At 40.0% G+C, this 20978-nt stretch overlaps 2 protein-coding genes across 2 annotated transcripts; both read right to left on the reverse strand.

The window, feature by feature from the left end:
* Nucleotides 1–6167: 6167 nt before the first annotated feature.
* On the reverse strand, nucleotides 6168–17768 carry LOC122408134 (nose resistant to fluoxetine protein 6-like). The gene is made up of 12 exons (XM_043414753.1): nucleotides 15787–17768; nucleotides 13799–14019; nucleotides 12897–13117; nucleotides 11097–11188; nucleotides 10335–10528; nucleotides 9997–10166; nucleotides 8992–9160; nucleotides 8571–8776; nucleotides 8350–8482; nucleotides 8070–8259; nucleotides 7845–7987; nucleotides 6168–7446 (listed from the first exon to the last, which is right to left on the reverse strand). The coding sequence occupies exons 1-12, from the start codon at nucleotides 16055–16057 to the stop codon at nucleotides 7000–7002; spliced, it is 2457 nt and encodes an 818-aa protein (XP_043270688.1). The 5' UTR covers nucleotides 16058–17768; the 3' UTR covers nucleotides 6168–6999.
* A 487-nt stretch (nucleotides 17769–18255) lies between these two features.
* Nucleotides 18256–20579, reverse strand: Dak1 (cytidine/uridine monophosphate kinase Dak1). The gene is made up of 2 exons (XM_043414759.1): nucleotides 19986–20579; nucleotides 18256–19261 (listed from the first exon to the last, which is right to left on the reverse strand). Exons 1-2 carry the CDS (start codon nucleotides 20346–20348, stop codon nucleotides 18983–18985), a joined length of 642 nt encoding a protein of 213 aa, XP_043270694.1. The 5' UTR covers nucleotides 20349–20579; the 3' UTR covers nucleotides 18256–18982.
* Nucleotides 20580–20978: the final 399 nt, after the last annotated feature.

Consider the following 20978-nt stretch of genomic DNA (forward strand, 5'->3'; position numbering starts at 1 on the left):
ATGATTGTAATCGAGGAATTGTTAGCCCTAAAAAGTCTCGTTGTAAGATTCATTCCACACATTCATAAATGAAATGAAAATGTTTTTAAAAGTCCAAGTGCAAATTTGCACCAATGTGGTGAGTGTGGGACCTCAAAGGGAGGCATTTTTTTATGATCAGTACTGTTTTCACAATTGAAATTTACAGTTGAACGTAGTAAACTTTGAGGAGCTCCAACGCGAGCATCGATCATCTGCCAAAGTGTTTAGAAATGTTCCAAATTTCATTCGCCCTTGCAAAAATTCGAATCGCACCAAAAGTTTGATAGCCTTTTGAAGAATCAAGATGTCTTAATTTAACAAATGGTGTTTCAAAGAGGACAATTTTTCCTTCAAACCCCCTTTCGCAAATTTGGATTAAGACTTTTTTTGGATTGGGTACGATATCTTAAAAATGAGTGTTTTCCGGTGTTTTTTCGTCTGTTTAAAACTGGATGCAGAAACTTGCTAAATTAATTGTCTTGACATCACACGTCAATTTTCATCGAGTTCTCGCTCCACAAAAAATTGCTACACGAAACTTTTACATCGATAAATGGGATTTTAACGAATAACGAAAAGATCATAAAACTAACTCTGTTCGATGAAACTTCGTTTAGTCCTCTTGATTCGACAGAACTTTGTATAAGATTCATTCGTGAAGTATATCTGACCTCGCATTGGATAATATATCGTCGATTTTTCACACTGAAATTTGTCACTATTTCCAGTGAGAATATCGAAGCATCGTGAAGCAAAAAACTCGTAAAATTTTGCTTCAAAATCCATTCGATTTGGTGAATCGTGTCCAAAAGCACCATCAGCGAGGTTGTCGCGGTCGGAATCGTGGAAACACGAAGGATTTTGCTCGTAGGTGACGAAAGATCGAGAGAGGTCAAAGTTAATTATTATTTCCGCACTCGAGTACGAGTTTTTCTACGGCGCGTACGCGTCACAGCAAATAGAGTGAACGGCCGAGGAGGAAGATGAGACGTAAACAGAAAATAAGGTACAAGGCCCAGCGGGAAGGTTGGCCGACGCTTCGCCACCGCGTTCTGTTCTTCGTCGTCGAGCAGCTACTGAAACATTTGTTTATTTTTTCTTCGATGACACGTGTGTTCTTCGCCTTCTTCTTCTCTTTCGCCTTTGCGCCTCTTGCTTCGCCCTTTTTTTTTTCACGTTTACGCGCGTCTTTTGGAATTCCTCTGAAATCCTTGCGACGGAAATTCCCTCGTTCGTTCGACTCGCCCGCGGACAGTTCATTCATGAACTCGAGTCGTGCTGCGGCGAGGCACGAATCTGCGTCAGCGTTTCGGGCCTCTCATTAATGGATCGTGCAAAAATTCGTAATCCTCTGCGATTCGTTTCTTGCGAAAGTGACTCAAAAGTTCGAGAGTCTCTTTGAATTTCTGCGGATTCTTGAACCTTCGCTCTTCTACTGATTTCCAGTCCCATTCGCGCCCAAAACGTTTTGGACGTGGACACGATTCTCTTACGGAAAAGAACTCGGATGATTTTTAATCTTCCAAAAATGGGCGTCACGCTGGGATAATCAACGTCCGCGATTGTGAGCGTCTGGATTACGTCGCCACCGCTTTCCCGGGCCCCCGCTTTTCCACCCCCGCGCAACTGAGCATCGAAACAAATGAGACATTCTCCCATCAACTTCATTCCTCGACGTTTCTTCTTACGGTCCAACTCTGTCGCGAAGCTGCAGGACTCGTTGGATCGCACGAAAAGCTCGGGAACTCATTTCTTCCAATGAAGCCCAAATGAATTTCGATAAAAAATTTAAATAAACTCGAAATTCGACGATGGACCAACGAGATGAAAAAATCCGATCGACGAAATCGTTGAAAAAATCAATTCCATTCGTGAAATCAACATGAAAATGGAATCTTAACGATTTCTTGTAAAAATGTGAAAACGTCCCACCGATTTTTATGGGAAGCGACGACGAGGCTGAAGTGCGAGAGCCCAAATGTCTTTCCCTCTTCGCCGAAAACGACGAGATTCGAAAATGCCGATTGAAATGAAAAAATAAGATTTTTTCACCGCATTGCTTATTCCTCATAAAATCCGAACGAGCGATCATAAAAATGTTTTTAAAAATTTGATCGATTTTCATGGCGTTCAGAGAATTTTTGTTCGAGAGAAGACAACCTTTCGTTTCTCAATCCGAAGATTTGATTGAACGACTGCGAGGTTCGAAAGTGTCGGCAATTTAAAAAGAAAGCATCTTTTTCACCGGATGTTTAATCCTTTTTCGTCGATGACACATTGCTCAAGATGCAGCAGCGTTCCGGAGGAGCAATCTGGAAAGGAAGTACTTCAGCGGCTCCGAGGAACGATGAACTCTTTGCCCTCTTCGTCTTTCCCATTCGATCTTACGAACGCGCCGCACTTTCCGTCCCGCAGACCTCCTCCTCGTCGAGGGGGTAGAAGAACATCGAGAAGGAAGACGCGAAGGGGTGATCTGGCCGGGAAGGCGATTGGATAAGAGGGAAAGTGAGCTTGCGGTTAGGAGGCGGTGTTTCTCGACGCAGGCGCCCGATTGATAAGCTCGGTCTTTCGATTATCCTCCTCTTTCCTCTTCCTCCCATTCGTTTTTCATGTTTTTCATAAAAATTTTATTTCATACTACGCAGTTCAGCAAGTGTCAGTGTAGAAAAAAAATCTTCATCGCAGTTCCGAATGAAAAGGAAGTCGCCAAATTCGAAAATTTGATGGACTTTGGTTCATTGGTGATTTGAATTTTCGTGAAGAGTCAACATTCCCGAAAAACGAGTTTTTTATTTCTCCATTATCATTTAGAATAAAAATGTGAATTTGATATTATTAGTATTTTGATGAATCAACGTTATTATTCAATTGAGCATCAATTTGATGAGGTGCTTTCATAAAAATTAAATTCTGCTTTCATCCACTAGAACTTTGAATGGGAAACGAATTTGTTAAATTTTTGCAACGCTTGTGGCTTTCCCCTGATTTTCCTATGGCCCATTAGCAATTTTGAATTTTAGAAAATTGCATCTCAAAAATGTTATCTCGTTTTATTTAATTTATTGATTAATCAATTTCGTAGCCTGATTTTATTGTCCACTCAGATTTTGAAAAATGTTTGTTGTTCTCATTTGGATTTTATTTATCACTCGGATCGTATGTGCGGTCGTTGAAAATATTGGATTTTTCTAATCGGATGCGTTGCTTCCTATCCATCGTCGTAAAAGGTCTGTCATTTGAATACTGATCGGATTTTCGTGAGAAATAGCCTGAGAAATGTAAATCCTGAAAGGTCGGACGTTAGTCACAATCGTTGGTGCGACTGTGGAAATTGTTACAAATTAGGTGAAAGAGGATGGGTCGCTCTGCGGCTCGGTTATCTTCGAGGGTGAGAATGATTTTTGGCAGAAATTTGAAAAAACGCGATTCGAGGGGGCACTCGAGAGTGCGATAGTGAGATTTCCGTGTGCAGGCGAGTACTCGGGATAATGTGTTTTTTAATTTGAGAGTGGAAAAGCTTCAAAGGCGGTGGAATAAGTCGTGAAGCTTCTTCATTCGCGTTTCCCCCTAATTTTTTCTCTTTGAGGCCGCGCCGAAAAGAAAAAGCAGAAGGAGCAAAGAAGGCAAAAGTCTTTCGGTCCTTCTTTCTCCTGGGGAGAGAGCAATATTCTCCTCGCGCCCCTGGAGCGAACACTCGAGAGAGCGCCATCACTTTTCACCGTCCTATCACTCCCCGCTCTACTTTCCTTCTGTTTTCAAATGATTTTTTCATTTTTTTGGCTCCTCGTCCTTGAAAAGCAGGGAGGAGAAGCGGCGCGAGTGAAAAATTTCACTACTCGACGTGCCAGGATTCGGTTTTTTCTTTCGATCATTAAGCTTCTCTTCTCTTCCCTCTCTCTTTTTCTCTCTCCGTCATATCATCGAGCAAGAAGTCTGTCTTTCCCAAATGTACACGATAAGCGGCCCGCTAATAATGGAATTTTCTCTCCTGATTATAGCTCCGAGGACCTCGATGTCTGGTCTCTGTCCCACCGCCTCCACCTAAAAACAAAACCAGACCACCCTCCAGACATATCGCGCGCGCACTCGACTCCATTATCTATATTTGGTACTTAATAATATTAAGAAGAAAATTTATGCTGATGGCGCTTGGTTTTTTGTCGCTCCAAAATCTGGGAGTCTTGATCAAAAACTTTTTTTTTCATGGATTTTCGTGAGTGAAACTCGAAAGAGACGGCACTATCGACTTCTTTTAATTCATCGCCCACTGAACAATCCGTCCTATTCTCGTTTCACTATTTTTTTTAAACTATACGAATAGTGTAGAAAAAATAATACTTTCTATGTTCTCGGGCGAAGACAGAAAATCTAAAAAAAACAATTTTTTCTACTCTCTTGAGAAATCATGAAAATAATAATAAAATACACTGTTACTGATGCATTGTTACTTTTGTGAGATGCTAAAAATGATCGATATTCATCAGTGTTAAGGCAGATCATGCCCGAAGGATCGTATTTTCTGAGTGTCCAAATTGGCTCGATTTTTATTTCCTAATTAAAAACATTATCACTCTAAATTAATGTCAGAGTTATAAATTCGAAATAGTAAAGAAATTTTTTCGACTTATCTCATAGCAAATGAAATTGCAAGCCATTGATTCAACATCGCTGACCGAACCCCAAATTTCATTCGTCCCTGACGAAAATACGATATTTTTGAATGTAAAGAATCGCATTAGAGAGCGCGCAATGGGAAACGCGAAGGGAAATGGTTCAAGAAAAAAGTATTAATAAAAAGAGGAAAGAAATCATCGATTTTTCAGCAAAAGAGATGACTTTAATGAGTTTGAAAAATGTTGAAATTATCTTGCTCAGCGATGCTCATTTCCGCCGATGTATTATAAAAAAAAAATAACGAGAATTGAACAAAAAATGACTTCAACAGGTGTCGCGTTATTATTTATGCGAGCAGGTTGAGTCGAGCAGAAATTCCCTCGGGGAATATGAATCAGCTACCGAATAAGGATCCCAAAAATCGGACTCCTGGAGTTTCGTCTTTGTCGGTGATTTCGAAGAGCCACTTTTTCGAGGCACTTGCCTTTCGTTTTATTTTTCTTTACCACACGCTCTCGTTTCCCGAGTGGCGGCTCAAACATCGAGAGAAAGCCGAATGCTTTCTCCCTTCGTTTGACCTCTGGCCCGATTTTCATGTAACTTGTTTTTTACCCTCAAAAAAGCTAGAGAAAAAAAAGTAAAAAAAAAAAACACATCGAGGGGGAGCGAAAATAGTTTCGTTCTACAAATTCCTCTCGGAACCCATTGATCGTCGACCTTAAATCATTTTTTCACTACCAAAATACTGCTACGGGCACAAAGGTCGAAAAAAACGTTGCTAATTATTTCCAACCGAATTTTTTCCTCCTCCAATCGTCCCCTGAGCTTCTTCCTGATTCGCCATCATTCATTTTCCATTCACAAAGTAACGATATGCATAGGTGCCCCCCCTCAAAGAATGGAACAATAGCTAAAAATGGGGAAAATACACCAGCAGCAAAAGCCATTTATTCTTCGCTAATACTTGATATATTAGAGCGCTGTGGTAATTTCATTTATTTCGTCACAAATAGAGGATTGCAGTTTTCGAGAGTACACAGATGTTGAGGTTTTCCGAGGCCTCTTACGTAATAACGCTGCTTGCCACAAGGAAACAAAAAGGGCGTATTCCCAACGAATTTTCCTGCAGACCTCCACAGCCAAAAGTCCTTCCACGACTCCGAGCCTATCCAGGAACAAATGTGGGACTCGTTACTCGTAATAGAGGCTGGCGAAGGCACGACGAAGTTGGCTAACCGTACCAGCGACAATGAGACTGAAATTCATCCGTCCGTTTGTCACAATGGGGGCTCGAGTCAGCCCCTTCTCAGCAGGGTGCAGCAGCGTGTGTCGGCCAGACCTTCGATTTTCCCTCCTTTTCTATCTCCACCACTTTCTGGCTCCCAAAATATCTCAATTTATCGAGATTCCATCTCGCTCATCGAAAAATCGTCGTTTAATCGAGTGGCTTTGCGAGTTGTGTCACTGTTCGGTGAATGGGGATGAAAAGGCACGAATCGAGGATCACCGAATGACTTTTCGAACCGAGTCACTTTCATCTTTCATTAAAATCGCATTTATTTCTATATTTACATGTTTTTCATATCGTTACGTCAATCATAATATAAACTCGGTTGATCACTAATTGAAAACCCCTTCGAATGACGATTTTTTTTTCTCTTTTTTCATTTTCTTTTTCCAACGCTTCAAAGTCGAGGAAACTCCCAATCGCGACAACCCGAAGACTCTCTTTTTCCCACGACGTTTACTGTCCCTGGAGAGTCCACGTGCACGCGTCTCCTACAAGATTTGGCACTCGCAGGAGCAGCCAGCGATCGAATGTGAAAAAAACGAGCGTCGAGCGCCCTTTGGGGAAGTCATTACGTAATCGGATTCCCACGATTTAATCCTCCGACTCGCGATCCCTTTTTTCAATGCACTCTTCATTATTTCTGCACAAAATCATCGATTGGGATCGCTCGGTAAAAAATTGGCGCTACTCTTTCCTCCGAAATTCACAGCTTATGGAGTTTTTCAAGGCTTAAATTATCGTTAAAGTTAGTACCGAGAAAAAAATTGAATACAAAATGATATTCAGATTATTTTGCACTACGCTGAAACAATCGTCCTTCAGTGACTATCCTATTTTATAAAAAATCGTAAAAAAGTGTTCAAAAGTTTGTACTTTTGGCGTGAACGGCCACGCGTCAGTCCCAGTTTTGGACTGTTGTCCGGTCATGCTTGTCAACTGTCGTTATCCGTTTCTTCTACTGCAGAAAAAAAAGGCACGAAAGTATTTGAATTGTTTTCCCAAACTATTTTCAATCAATCGTCGCATCTTTCGAATGCTTTTTTTTTTCAAATTTGTAAGGTCTTTTTTGGAAACTAGTCTCCTTCATATCCTAAATTACTAAAATGACTTTTCCCTCCCGAGTTTTTCGTAGCGTGGCCTCTTCTTTGTTGGGACGTTATGAAAATGTCGTTGTCACTCCGCGACAGATTGAATTCGAAGCTGGCAGCACTGGACGAACTCGGCTCGCCTGGACTCGTCGATCGTCCGTCAACGGCGCAATCAACTTTGTCGTAACGGTCCATCAAATCCTCGTACGTTCGCGAGACCGTCGAGGGCGCCTCGTTCGAAGCACGATATATTTGCAGAATCGAGTCGCTCGTTTCGAACGCTGAAATTATCGGCTTCGATGGCGCCGATGGCAATGGACGATCGTTCTTGAAGAGCAAACTCGTCAACCGAATAAATGGGATCTCGAACGTCAGACTCAGCATCACTGAGATTATCACGGTCATTGCCAAATTCCCGAAAAATGCCTGCACCTGAAAAACATCACGGGGGCCTCATTATTCTTCATGTTTTCATTAGTCATCGCGACTGAACGATTACGCATTTCAAAAAAGTCCAATTCAGATGTGCGAAAAGATGCTAAAATTAGATTCGAATCGTCCAAATATTGGCAAAAGGATTTTCCCAAAAATACCGAAAATTCGTGAAAATAAAAATGACCATTAGAAAATCGAGCCATCTTGGTTACTAGCGAATAATTCAGCGTCCTTGAAACTACATGAAAATTCTTCTGACCCCAAAGTTCCATGGGGATGTTGAAAATTTTGGGAAAAGCCTGACCAAAGCGTTTTTTTCGTCACGTAAAAATAAAGCACTTTTCAAAAGCGAGCAACGATTTTTTTTCTTTATCTTAGAATTCGTTGTCACTTACGACGCCGATCGTCGTCAAATTTCCCGGAGTTCTGACGCTCGCGCTATTGTACAGGAGGATGATGTAATGAGACAAATAAATGGAGTACGTCAGTTTGCTGAGAGGGACCCAAACGCTCCAGGACAAGAGTGCTCCGACAGGTCCTGAAAGAAAAATGAAAATTGCACTCCTCTGGCTCGCGTGAGAAAGACTTTTCGAGGGGGCGAATACGAGTGTGGAATTTACCGGCACGATCGAAAACGCTGGCGACGACGATCCAGCTGACAGCGAGAGCGAAGACGGGCCGGTGAAATCCGGCGTAAAATGCTGCCTCGAGAGCGTCGTACTCGTGCTCTGGAAAATACATTGCTCGAGGCCCAAAAACGACGGCGAGGCCGGCAACGATTGCAAAAATCCAGCCACCGATGACGACCGACTAAAAGAGATTTAGCATTCCACGGTCAATTATTTGAGACAAGAAATTTTTCAGAACCGACAAAAGACGAGAAAAACGATCGAAACTTACGGTGGAGATCGACGTGTTCGTGGGCTTGATTTTTCTCAACAAATATCCGACTCCAAGTCCCAGTAAGTACGGAGCTGCTCTGGCGTAAGCTCTCGTGTAAATTTGGAGATAAACGTTCGCCACGTCCAGCTGCCTGACCCAACAGAAAACCGAAATGGAAAAATGTTTGTGGCACTAAATGAAAACGATTGTAAAATAATCGCGGTTTATTTGAGTCTCACTTTTTGTAATAAATCATCGTGCCCGTAAGCTCGTTGAAATAAGTTATGAAAAGCGGTGCGAGAATCGAGGCGAGGAATGCGCTTGACAAAAGTGTCAAAAATATCAGTTGGCTCTTTCTGCCGGGCTTTAACATCGGGTACAAAAATATCGGGGCGATCCACACGAGCTGCATGTCCACGGATAAGTACCAAGATTGTGACATGCACTGGAACGAAAAGGCGCAAATTTATGTTCATTCGAGGTTATGAGAACGAATGAGATCGAGTAATTTTGCCAATTTCTTTCGGAAAGATAAAAAAACATTCTTCGCGATCGTTTCGGACGCATTGAAATTTGCCAATAATATTGATTACTTTTCCTTTGAAAATTTGGCATAAAACATTGGCGAATATTAATACGGATGAAAAACAATGAATTCACCATTTTTTGAACGTTGACGTAATTGTTGACGTAGAGAAGATTGGTCCACCAATTTTCACGACAAAAGTTCCTGTTGCTATCGATCCACGTGTCCCAGTACGGGCCACTCCCCATTTTGTAGAACAAAGTTGCATAAAAACCGATTATGACGGCGTAAGCTGGTGTCAACCTGCACCGAGAAATCGCGATATTGAGTTTTGTAGATTTTTTAATTCCACTCGTTTTTTTTTTTTTTCCAGTAGAACAGATTTATCCGGATTACTAGCTCGGGAAATTCGACCACTTTTTTCTCGAACCCTAGAATTAAATTCGTGGCCAAAATGGAGATTCGTGATGAATTTCGAGTGATGAGCAGAGACGAAAAATGGCCGAAAACGATCGGCGGCAAATCACCTTTTATTTCCATGAATAAGTGAATAATTCGTAAAAACTGAAGACGAATCATTTAGTTTTTGGAAACCACGATTGCAGTCCTCTAATTAGTCGTTTGACTACAAACACTTTTCTAATGTTCACTAATGATTTTTTTATCTGTTCAATTTCTCAAAAAGGGCGTACACGTTTGAGCTGAAATCTGAACGAAGCATTAAGCTTATGTCAAATAATTTAGGGTGAAACCTCGAAGTAAAAGCTAACATTTTGCCCCGTGTTTCGAAACTTCCGAATGAAAGTTCCATTTCGTGGAAACGGATTCCGTAATCGTCCTCCGTAGGTGTTTGCTCATCGATCACCTCGACGTTACGTTATCGCGTTTTCTGTACACGAGAGACGAATAAATGTCAATATCTTTAGCGTCGTAATTGGTCTGACTTTCAAACTTTCGAGGATGCCCGTACACCGGCGCTCGTAAGCTGTTGACCGAGAGTTTCTCAAAAGCATAAATCTCCCGGGGTTTTTAACTGCAATAAATTCGATCGAAATATTCGAGTCTCTCCAATTCTCGAATTCGGAGAGACCGATCCCGGTGTTATGACAAAATCGATGAAAAAATCGTGCTCCGTTCACCTGAGATAGCGTCGAGCGTAGAGACCGAAAATGTTGAGTTTCTGTCGACCGAAATACTTTTCCTGTTTCATCAGCTCTGTGTAAGCGAGGAGGATTCCGCTGAGGAGAAAAAAAGTGTCGGTAGCGATGTTGCCGTTGAGCAACAAGAAACTGTCCCACCTTTCGTGCAACTGTCATCGATGACAATTAGTTGTGATTATTTAAACAAAAATTCATAAAAGATATAAAATTAAAAAACAAAGTGAAAAATGTTTGAAAAATTCTTCGAATAGTTTTATATTCATTTACTGTGACTAAAATATAATAATATGGAAACAAAACAGCGAACAGGTTCTCACCGTTGCGACTGATAACAGGTCGAGATTGGCCCCAACGATTTTGAGATAATGCGTGTGTCCGTAAACAATCCAACAAATGCTGAAAAATCGGAGACCATCCAAGCACGGGATCGTTCCGGAGCCCCTCCGAACGTCGAGGAGGCCCTTGCCGTTGGTGTAGGCAGAGAAGGAGCAGAGAATCGCGCTCTTTATTTCTGTTGGTTACAATCGAGCCGGTGATTGAATTTTCGTTATCGTTAATCTCCCCCGTAATCGACGAACTATGTGAAAGGCCTTGAGAATTGGTATGAATAATGTGTGAAAGAATTTATCGATCGTATCGTTAAAAATGGCTCTCGTTATCGCTCGTAATATTCTGCGTGCGCGCTCATTGTAAGAATATTATCGATCAACGAAGCCTTGACGAAGCTTCGAGCGAAACTTTATTCGCATAAATGAATGAACTCGCTGCAGCATTCCGTTTTGTCGGAATGCAAACGTTGCTTATTTTTAAATACACGATCTGCTTGACATTTAAGAGACAAGTTTAACACACGCTGATATTCTCGTCGCAGTGGAAATAAAAAGAGTTGAAAGAAGGCCTTAAAAATCGAGGGTTGAGTCGAAATGCGTTTCGCAACGCTTCGGATCGACCGTCCGCTCTCTTTCCACACACTCTCATTTTTCCATCGTCCATCGTCGTCGACCTTTTCGCGAAATATTCACTGAACAAACGTTACGTTATGAAAAATAAACAGACCAATTGGCTCAACCGTTTTTTACCTTTCGAAGCCGGTTTTTCCGGATTGCTCTGCTTCACCAAATCGTACAACGTGCTGATCGCGACCAGGCTTCCAAACAGGATCAGTAGAGATCTGACAACAGGCAATCAACCGTTTTTTTTTCACGCTCAATCACATTATTCTACTTTGGAATAATCGCTTTTTAAGGACTACAAATTTGGTTAACCGGTTTGCACATATCATACGAAATATAATGCGTCTGGGAATCCGCAATTTACTTGGTGATAAAAAATCTGCTCGGCGAAGCAAATGATTTTTCGATCCCTTCGAAAATATAAGAATCGAGTTTTATTTCATTTGTAACAACTATTCGATTGACTCGCTCATTAAAATGTGGGAGATTCTCAAGCTGAATTCCCGTTTTATTTCCCTTGTAATTATCATATTTAGCCTGTGAAGGAAAAAAAATAGGAAAACTCCTTCAATTAAGAAAATAGTAGTGAACTCTAAAAAGTCAGAAATAAAAGAGTTGACAGGATTTTTGTCGGAAGATGACGACGGGAATCGAAAAAGAAAAACACTTATTTGAGGTTTAACGAGTAATAACGAAATGAACGGTGGTAGGCTTGACAACACCATAAGCCACCTGGTTTAAAATATTTATAAATATAAAAATATAAAAATTTTTAAAAATATACAAGGAACCAAAGACAAAGCCATTTAATACGTCAGACAGTTTCAATTGATGGTCCAAAAAGTAAAAAGGGAGAATAGAGAGGGGACCCTTGAAGAAAGGGATGATAAAAGCTAAGCGGTAAAGGGAATATTAAAAATTAGATATAAGGAAAGATAAACGGTTGTTAAATACTTGTGTGTAACACAGACTAAATGAAATAATATATAAGGGGAACGGGGGGGGGGGGGGGGATAACTGTGTAAAAGTCTGAAAAGACATACAGGAAATAAGTACTACTACTACTAAAAAATATATATATATAAAATATTTTAAAAATAATAAAAATAAAAAATAAAATGAAAAAAAAAATATTCATATAAAATATTTAAAAAATAAAATAAAATAAAATATAAATAAAAAAAATATAAAAAAGATATGCATACGCATATAAATAGAAAATGTTTGTTGTCACATTTTGCTTGACGATTTTACCACGAAAGCAGTTTATCCGCTATCATGATATTAAAAATGAATGAATCTGAATAAATAAATTACGCATAATTTTGATAATTGCGAGAATAAATTTCAATCGTTTGTTCGATCATGAAAAGAGCAAAAAAAGTTGAGTCACTTATTCGAATCGCAAGTAACGCACGTTATTGAAACATTTTTTTATTTCACACTTTTTAAAGTTCATTATTTTTTATCTGTAAAGAACAGCTCGAAGTAAAATTGGCAGCGTACAACCGTGCGAAGTTGTCGATAATTGAGCACTGTCAATTCGAAATGGCAAAATAAGTTTGAACATAAATATTTGTTTTCTAAGCGAGTTCACGATAGATTTTGACAAACTGCGTGTCTATAAGAAAACCGTCCGTCGCACATAGAAAACACAAGGAAAAATTGGTCAAGACAAGCGTAACCGTTCCAGAGAAAATTTACTTCGAATCAATCCCCCCCCTTGTCAGTCGATGATCGCAGTGAAACGCAAAGTAAAAAAAGATTTCCGTTTTTTTTTGCTCTGCGGGCAGTAGGGAGTTAAAAATTTCTATTGAATTAGTAAACCGTGAATGTGGAGACCTCTAGAGCAATTTCAATCCTAAAACTTCGGGCGATTCTTATCTCGGAAAATACTAAAATATACCTAGACAGAAATGTCTGTACATGTAAAGCCAATCGGCAATGTCCAGGACGAGATGGTCCGATTGTAGGGTGTGACACGATTTATTGCCGACGTCAACTGAAAAATCAACTCTCGGAGGGCGTTTGAGCGAGTCCAAGCCAATTTCAATGGTTTCGGCAACGTCACGCGGGCTGCAACTCGACGGCACGCACCACAACCATTCGTACGGAGCCGAAGAACCGGAAGTCCAGTTTTTCAGACCCTGAAATACATAAATAGCGACAAAGGCGAACATTTTTCAACGAAAATGATCAATTCCCCAAAAGTGTCATTTAGTTTTTCATCGAAACAACATAAAACACGTATTTAAAAGTATCATATTAAAATTTTACTAAGATCTGAGCAGCCCGAGTGTATACTTTTGAGCGACGTTTACTCGGCGCGTTTTTCGACGGCTCGTTGGTCAAATCTTCGAAACTATTCGACCGATCCTTACCAAAATTTTACCACGTGTTTTTTTGTGACTGTAGCTGTAGCGCGTACCACACGAATTTTGAAATTTTCACTGGAACTGTTTTTTTGTTGGAAAAAACGTGCTATTTCATAGTTTTTTTGAAAAATGGCCGCCACTCGGTAATTTTTGAAAAAAATCGTATGACATGCGCTACGGCCATTTACCTACTGAATCTAAAACCACTTTTTTCTCCGATCACATTTTTCTGTACGAAAACTGAGTAAAATAGATACAAAAAAGATGTTTTTTCTATTTTGAGAGTGTACTTTTCATTTGTTAAAAAATCTTAACGCTTTTTATATCCATATTTATAATTTATTTTGCCCGTCTAATTAGGGTAGAGTCCTGAAAGCTTTGGTAATTCTCGAAAAAACGATCGCGAGTTTGCTGCGCTTACGAAAAATGTTTTTTGTCACAGTTGAAACTCACCGAGGCCAACGCCACGTTCAACAACAAATGTTCCATGTTAAAGCCGTCATCGTCGTTGTTATTACTGTTGTCGGGTGAAATGACGAATTGCACCTTAGCGCTGCAAGCTTTGCCCACGAAACCATAATCGGTCTTCACTCTCAGACATTCGTCGTAATTGCCCAGTTGCTTCGTACTCCCCGTCACGAGACCCGACGCTATTTTCGTTGATGCGTCGTACACTTGCGAAAAGAAGGAAACCACGCTCAATTACAAATAATCATTTTTTATTTGTAAAATGGGAGATGGGAGGGGAAAAATCTCTGACGATTTGACCAAATTTCTTCGCGATGCGAAAAGAAAAAAAAAACACTATTTGCTGCGCTATTAAAGGATCAATCGGATCAAGTCTCGTGTTCCAATCGAATAAAAATCTCGTTAAAAGCAATTTCGATAAAGCCGAGATCCGTAGACGGCGAAAAGAAACGACCATGCGGAGTGTACGAGAAATAAGTATCGGAGCGCGTTATCCTGATAAATCGAGCAATCGGCGGAAGATCTTATCGCGGTGAGCATCAAAAAGGCTGCATTTCATTCCGCATTTTCTCACAGTCGATTTGCCCCCACCGGCAAGCTGACCGTTGTCGAAATTCGGTGATTGCGAGACGAAAGCACGAGCGAGGGAGCGAGAAGCGACGAGAAATAGGCCAAGCGTTAAAAATCGCGAGAAAAATGAATTCGCTCGTTGAGAAAAGTGCAGTGCGATTAACTCCACGCTGCTGTTACAAGGTTCCATCGATTTTCATATCTTATCGACGTAGTAAATATATTTCCTCGTAACATTATTGCGACAAGAGCGAGTTCAAGTTGGAAGAAGATAAAATTTGACGTAATCGTTCGAATTAGAAGAGAGATTGTATAATAATTAATAATTAAGAGCGTTTTAAATGGTATGGAGAAGAAAAACGGCTGTGATTAATCCGACGATCGCGTTATATCGACTGGCGCAACCCCTTGGGTGCAAGGACGGTCATCGGCATGGCCTTTTACTCGGACTATCCTCGCTGACCCACTTTCAGTTCCCTCGGCCTCTGCCCAACGACGAGCAGAGTTTGCGAAGCTACGAATTAACGTCACTTCGCAACGCGACGATCGTTTTTTAACAAAAATGTCCTCTCTCAAAAATCTCTAATCCCTTTATCTAGGCGTCGTCGCCATTCCGAATAATGAGATCATCGGAATCATCGTTGGAAGACAGGAAAACATGAAAAAACGATTTTTCGAAGTTACTAACGAGCGAGGCTCCCAAATGGGTTGAATCTTTTGACACGCGCTAGAAAGATCGATATCTCCGACCGATAAAATGATAAAGAATCTGGCGTCGGAGATTACGCGACAAACGGAGGAGCAGAATCTTTTTCGATACTGAGCAAATACGATCAAAAGCAGTTTCTGTGGACGGGGGAGCGAAATTTCTGGACATTATTGAAGTCTCGATTGCCTCGGCTTGAGAGATCCGGTTATTTTTTCTGGAAGCATGAAATATTGGGGCGAGACCGACAGACGGAGTGGAGCAGACGAAACAATTGTACGATGTTGAGGCTTGCAACGTTCGAGTCCAACGAAATGATGCAAAAAACTCCACAACGATTTCAGCAATTCTAATATTTTGACACAATTAGCAATTCGTAGTATTTCAACCTGCACCAAGATTTCACAAAAAATGAGTGAATTACAAATGTTTTTCTCGTTAGATTCGTTGGACTGGAACGCTGCAAACTTCAGCGTCGTACAATTACACGAAAACCAAAATTACAGAAATTTCTCCTCGAGAAGAAATCGCGTTTCGTATCTTTCCGTTGCTGTCAATATTCATGCACGAAGGCCAGAAGAGGTGGAACAATGTTGGCGAAATTCCTCTCAAGGAACGAGCAGAAAATGAATTTTTACGAATAACGATAGCAAATGTGAATAAGGAGGGAAGCTTAAAATGCAAATGAAATGCTCACTCTGCAATGCCCAAGGCTCGTAATTGTCGAGTGCATTGCGATAAAAAATGCTGTCTCTCATGCATTCGGGGCCGACGGTACCGTCCTGAGGCTCGAACGATCTGGAGAAAAACTTCAAAAGCGTCGTTTCCGGCCTCTCGGAATTTTCTCTCGTTGGAAGCTGCGAAGATTCTCCTGAACCGAGCAGCACCAGGCTGTGCAAAATGAGAGTCGAAAAGATCCGAAGGAGCGGACGGACGCGTGACAATTTGGTGGCACATCGAACTCGCATTGTTCCCACTCTTTATCACTCAAATTCAATAATAAAGAAATTCCAAAAGCTTCCAATTGCACGAGTACGAAAAGGCACTATTTCGGTCTCGCAGGACACTTTTTTTCGGTCAACTCTTTCCACGAACAGTGTACGCGCTTCCCCGTGCTCGCACCATTTAAACCTGAAACTATCAACGATCTCGTATCTCAATCTTGGAAATCGGAAAGTGCACTGTTCGCGTTGAGGATTCCCGATTCGATTATATATATTTTGGGAGGGGGAGAGAGCTCTGCGTCGTTCGGACACTCGGAGGGGTTAATGCGTACGAGTCACTTCATCGTGTGTGTCAACTCAACATTTTTTCGGATACAGCAGCGATCGTTATCACCCTTGGCAAAGACCTAAAAATCCTTTTAGCCGAATCTTATCTCCGGGGACCTTCGAAAGTGTTTTGCGCCCAAACAACTTTCCTAATACGCAAACGATGCTTTTCCGATGCAAACAAGCTCGTCGCTTTTTCAAGAATTTTCTTTGATAAATTTTCATCCTTCGACCCCAAGAAAAACGTGCTGCAAATCCCGTTCACAAAATCGTTCGTTTTCTTCAAATTTTTTTAAAACGATGCTTTACGAAGCTGAAGAAATAACAGTTTCGTACAATCGTTTACGAAAAAAGTACAAGAATTTTTCTTATTCCATTTTACATGGGATGAATTACAAATTCGAGCTTTTTCGGTAGAGGTCCAACTCTCGGAAGATAATCTCGGCTAATTTTTTGTTCAACAATTTGCTATTTTACAACCCGAAAGGGTAGAAAAACTTATTTTTATCTGAGGGAATGGAGACTTTTGTCGCGTTAAAAACCCTCATTTGCCAAAAGTCTGTCTCGTGATGGCAGCGTAATAAAATGCATTTTCAGTGGGAAGTGATAAAAAAAAAAAAATGGGGAAAAAGCGAATCGTAACGAATAAATTTTCCATGAACAATTATTCAAATCGAGAATCAATGTTGCTTCGTCGATCTCGTGACGTGCCGGTGTTCTCATTGGGTACGAAAAAATTATTCATGACGCAAAGAAGAGTGAATATTAAAAGAAAAAAAGGTTCGAGAAGAAGATACATAAAGTTGGTAAAAGGTTGACGAACGATTGAAAAAGTTTCTCGTCATCGCTGACTTTCACGAGTTTCTTCTGTGTTATTCATCCTGACTAAGTTGAACGAAGACAACGACCTTGAGCACATAAATCTCGTTGGTTCGAGTGCTTTCCCAGCGCGTGTCTCGACGAAAGAGGAGGCGTCCCGATACGGGGTTCACTGGCCTCTGTTGCAAATTCGCATAAGCTTTTGGACGCTGTCGTTTTCTCTGGTTTTTAATGTTGGTCAACCCTCCTTTTTATTCCTTTGTAGAATGAAGCGACTGCGAAATACATTCCGGTGAGTAAAATGGGAAAAGAAAAAAAATCCATTCAAATTACGTTTGTAGGCCATGCTCGTAATCTCACAATAAATCGGACGATGTGCTGGAACAAACAAAAATAAAATAAACACCAATCGCACGCTCTTCGATCTGCAAACATTCGAGCTGCTCTTAAACATTTCATTTTTACGTAATGACGCTTCGCTTTGTCCGTGCACGATGACGCAATTATACGAAACGCGATGCAGCCTTCGGAGAATAGCAAATTCGTAGAATCACCGGTCGCGATGAATTATTATTCTTACAGTGAATTCTCAATTATTTTCAACTATAGTTCAAAAGCGTCTGAAATTACGTTCAGCAACTCGTTATAAAACACATTTTCAAGGCTTTTCAACCTTTTTAACCTCGACTCGTGTATATTTTTTGATAAGCAAATTTCTTTACACGAATATGCCAACGACCGTTCCACTCTAGAAATAATTCTTTCAACGGATTATCAGTCAGCACTTTATACTCGATCGTACATTTTTCCATTCGCTCAGCATTTTTTTGACGTTCGATTTTCCACGAGTTTGATGTACTACTCGCCAAACCCGAATTTTGAAAAACAAAAAAATTCTTGATTAGCCAATAGATTTCTACTATAGAAACGATGCATGATTTTTTACGAGTACACTCATAAAAACGTTCTACAAACCAAGTAGAAACAAAAAACCCAATATTATTTCTCAACGGCCAAAAATGGACAATCCAAAAAAATATATAGGTCACATTATGGAAGAATAAACTCAGACGATATTGTGGATATTAATAATATATTTCATTGTTTACCATTAGTGAGTAAGCGCCGCATTATCTAAATCTATATAATTTGATACTCTTACTAATACCCTCTGAAATAACGGCACGATCATGATAATATTTGTGTTAGAAGGGTGTTCCCCCTTGATGACTGCAACGAATAGTAGCTGCACGTCTATTTAACTGTATATTATAATATATATTTATACTTTTTATTGTATAGTGTATAAAAGATATCTGGCTTGATCAAAGGCTTCATTGGCTCGTGGAGGGTACATTTTGTTGAATAAATCTAGTAAAATTGTTGTCTTGATTACTCCGATTAATGTGAAAAGCACCTTTGCTTTTGAATGTCAACCCTCGCACAAGGAATGTCATCAAGTTAATCTCTGTCACTAGCGTCTCCTTGCATTTCGTCTTTTTTTCTCTTATTTTCCATTTACCTCTTTTAATTATAGACCGCTTCGTAGCAGCTTGGAAAAAATATAACTCTGATTTGTTATTATTCAGTCGCATCATCCAGCAGTTCCGACACTATATTTATATAAAAAGAAAAATCATGATAAATGAGTAACCGTTGCGTTGAAGTATTCGCTCCTCATCTACGTCATTCTTAGGTTCGATTCAACGTGAATCCTCCTCCGTTCCCAACGAATGAACTAGCGAACTTATTCTGTGATTTTCGTCCTTTGAGATCTCCAAGCGGATCCTTTCTCCCTGAGCCTTACCATCCTATTTCCTCCAGCTTTGCTTGTACCTCCTGAAACACCTTCGTCTTTGGCTGAGACGAGTCGAACTTGTAGACGAGCCCCAATTTTTCGTAATAGTTGATTATCGGCATAGTGTCGTTTATGTAAGTATTGTGTCTCTTCTTCAACGACTCCTCGTTGTCGTCCGTACGACCGCTGCCCTGACGGCCTCGGTTCAAACAACGCTTTGTACATATCTCTTCGCTACACTCCAAAAATATAACTCCTTTGAGTATCACTTTATCCGCCATCGCCTGAAAGTTCGATTTTCCCAAATTATTAGTTTTTTCAGTTCTAATAGACAAAGGAATAATGAAAGAAGTTCATTGGGTACCTAAGCAAGGCACAACACAAAACTGTTGTGACTGGCCTAGATGACTCGGGATGTTTAGGATGTTTCAACTCTCTCTCTTTCGAGTCCAAAAAAAACGAATAAAAAAAATATTTGTAATTTGTTATCCCACAAATCATTTGTGTAAGTTGAAAACCGATTTGAAAAACTACTGCTGTTTGTTCACTTCGTTGGATTCCAATGATTCAAACTTCAGTGTCGTTGACAGGTGATGCGTTGATAACTTAATAATTTTTTCAATCAATATCTGTTCATTAATTTGATTACAAGTTGAAACTGATTAAGAGTAAAAACCACTGGTTTGAGAAAAATAAGGGACAATGTTGAATATTTATATTTATACAAAATTTAAATTTCTCCATCTCTTTTAGTAGCTGGAGCCAAATAATTCAAGGAGGCACATATAATCATAACGTACAACAGAAGAAATACTTAGTAGAGATGGAAATTGGTGCGTTGATTGAAAGATTCTAATATTGAATTTTTAAATTATTGAATAAAAAAAAACAAAAATTTCATCGACAAAAGTGCAGAGGCTAGTTTGTTTTCGAATCACGGTCGTCTTTGTTCGATTATTTGTTTCATAGAACTTTTTCATTCTCGAGACATGTGTTTCATTCACGAACCTTTGTCCATCCATCAACGTTGTCCTGATTACGCGGAAAACCATCGATAAGGAATCTGTTTTTTGGATTGTCAGAGTTCATCATTGCGCGTTCGAGGAGACTGCAGGTTATTGCAACAGGTACAATTGTGCCATTGCGAATGTGATCCTCAATGAGTTCGCCGAATTCAGAACCGGGTTTGGCTCTCTCCTCTCGTAGCAGATCACCCGCTGACAAATGGACGTAACCGAATTTTTTAGTGATATCGAAACACGTGGTGCCTTTCCCAGAGCCAGGACCACCGAGAACGAAAAGTATCTCGGGCTTCTTCATCGCTGACATTACGATACGTCTGACTCCTGATGAGAAGCCTTTGCAGAACATTCAATAAACTGAAAAAATTGTCTCCTCACTCCCGTATTTTCTATCTGTCCCAACCTAGGTGACCGGCGAGCGATTGTTATTTCTACATATTGTAGCGCGCGTTTTCAAATATTCCGGAGACTTGTCCAAAGTTGACTTTTTTTTTCACTTTGGGAACTCGTTTTGTCATTGCGATTAGATTCAACCTTACAACAATCGTGATTGTCGGTTTATTTCCGGAAACTATTGTTTTTATTTTTCTACACGATTGTCTCAATTTTTGTTTATTGAAGACTACAGAAAAAATGTATCAACATTGAGTTGTGGCTTTGGATAAATACCGAAAGATGGCCTAACTAATTAGCAGCCCCATCTACTGGCTTTTATTTACAACTTATAACGTCGCGGGAGAATAGCCAATTTTGAAAATTAAAACTTTGATGTCTCTCTGAGCCAGACAGCGTTGGAACTGATAAATCGGTAATTTTCTTTTCTTTCAACTTTTATTGTTACTCAATTCTAATCAAACTTCTTATTAATCGTTAAGAAATTTTATATCTGCTAAATTTATGTACAGTTTTTAAATTTTATTCATAAAAAAAAAACAAAATCCGTCAAACTTTTTTCAAGATTGAATTCCGCCAACATTGT

Source organism: Venturia canescens, chromosome 3 (assembly GCF_019457755.1).
Source record: "Venturia canescens isolate UGA chromosome 3, ASM1945775v1, whole genome shotgun sequence".
Lineage (NCBI taxonomy): Eukaryota > Metazoa > Arthropoda > Insecta > Hymenoptera > Ichneumonidae > Venturia > Venturia canescens.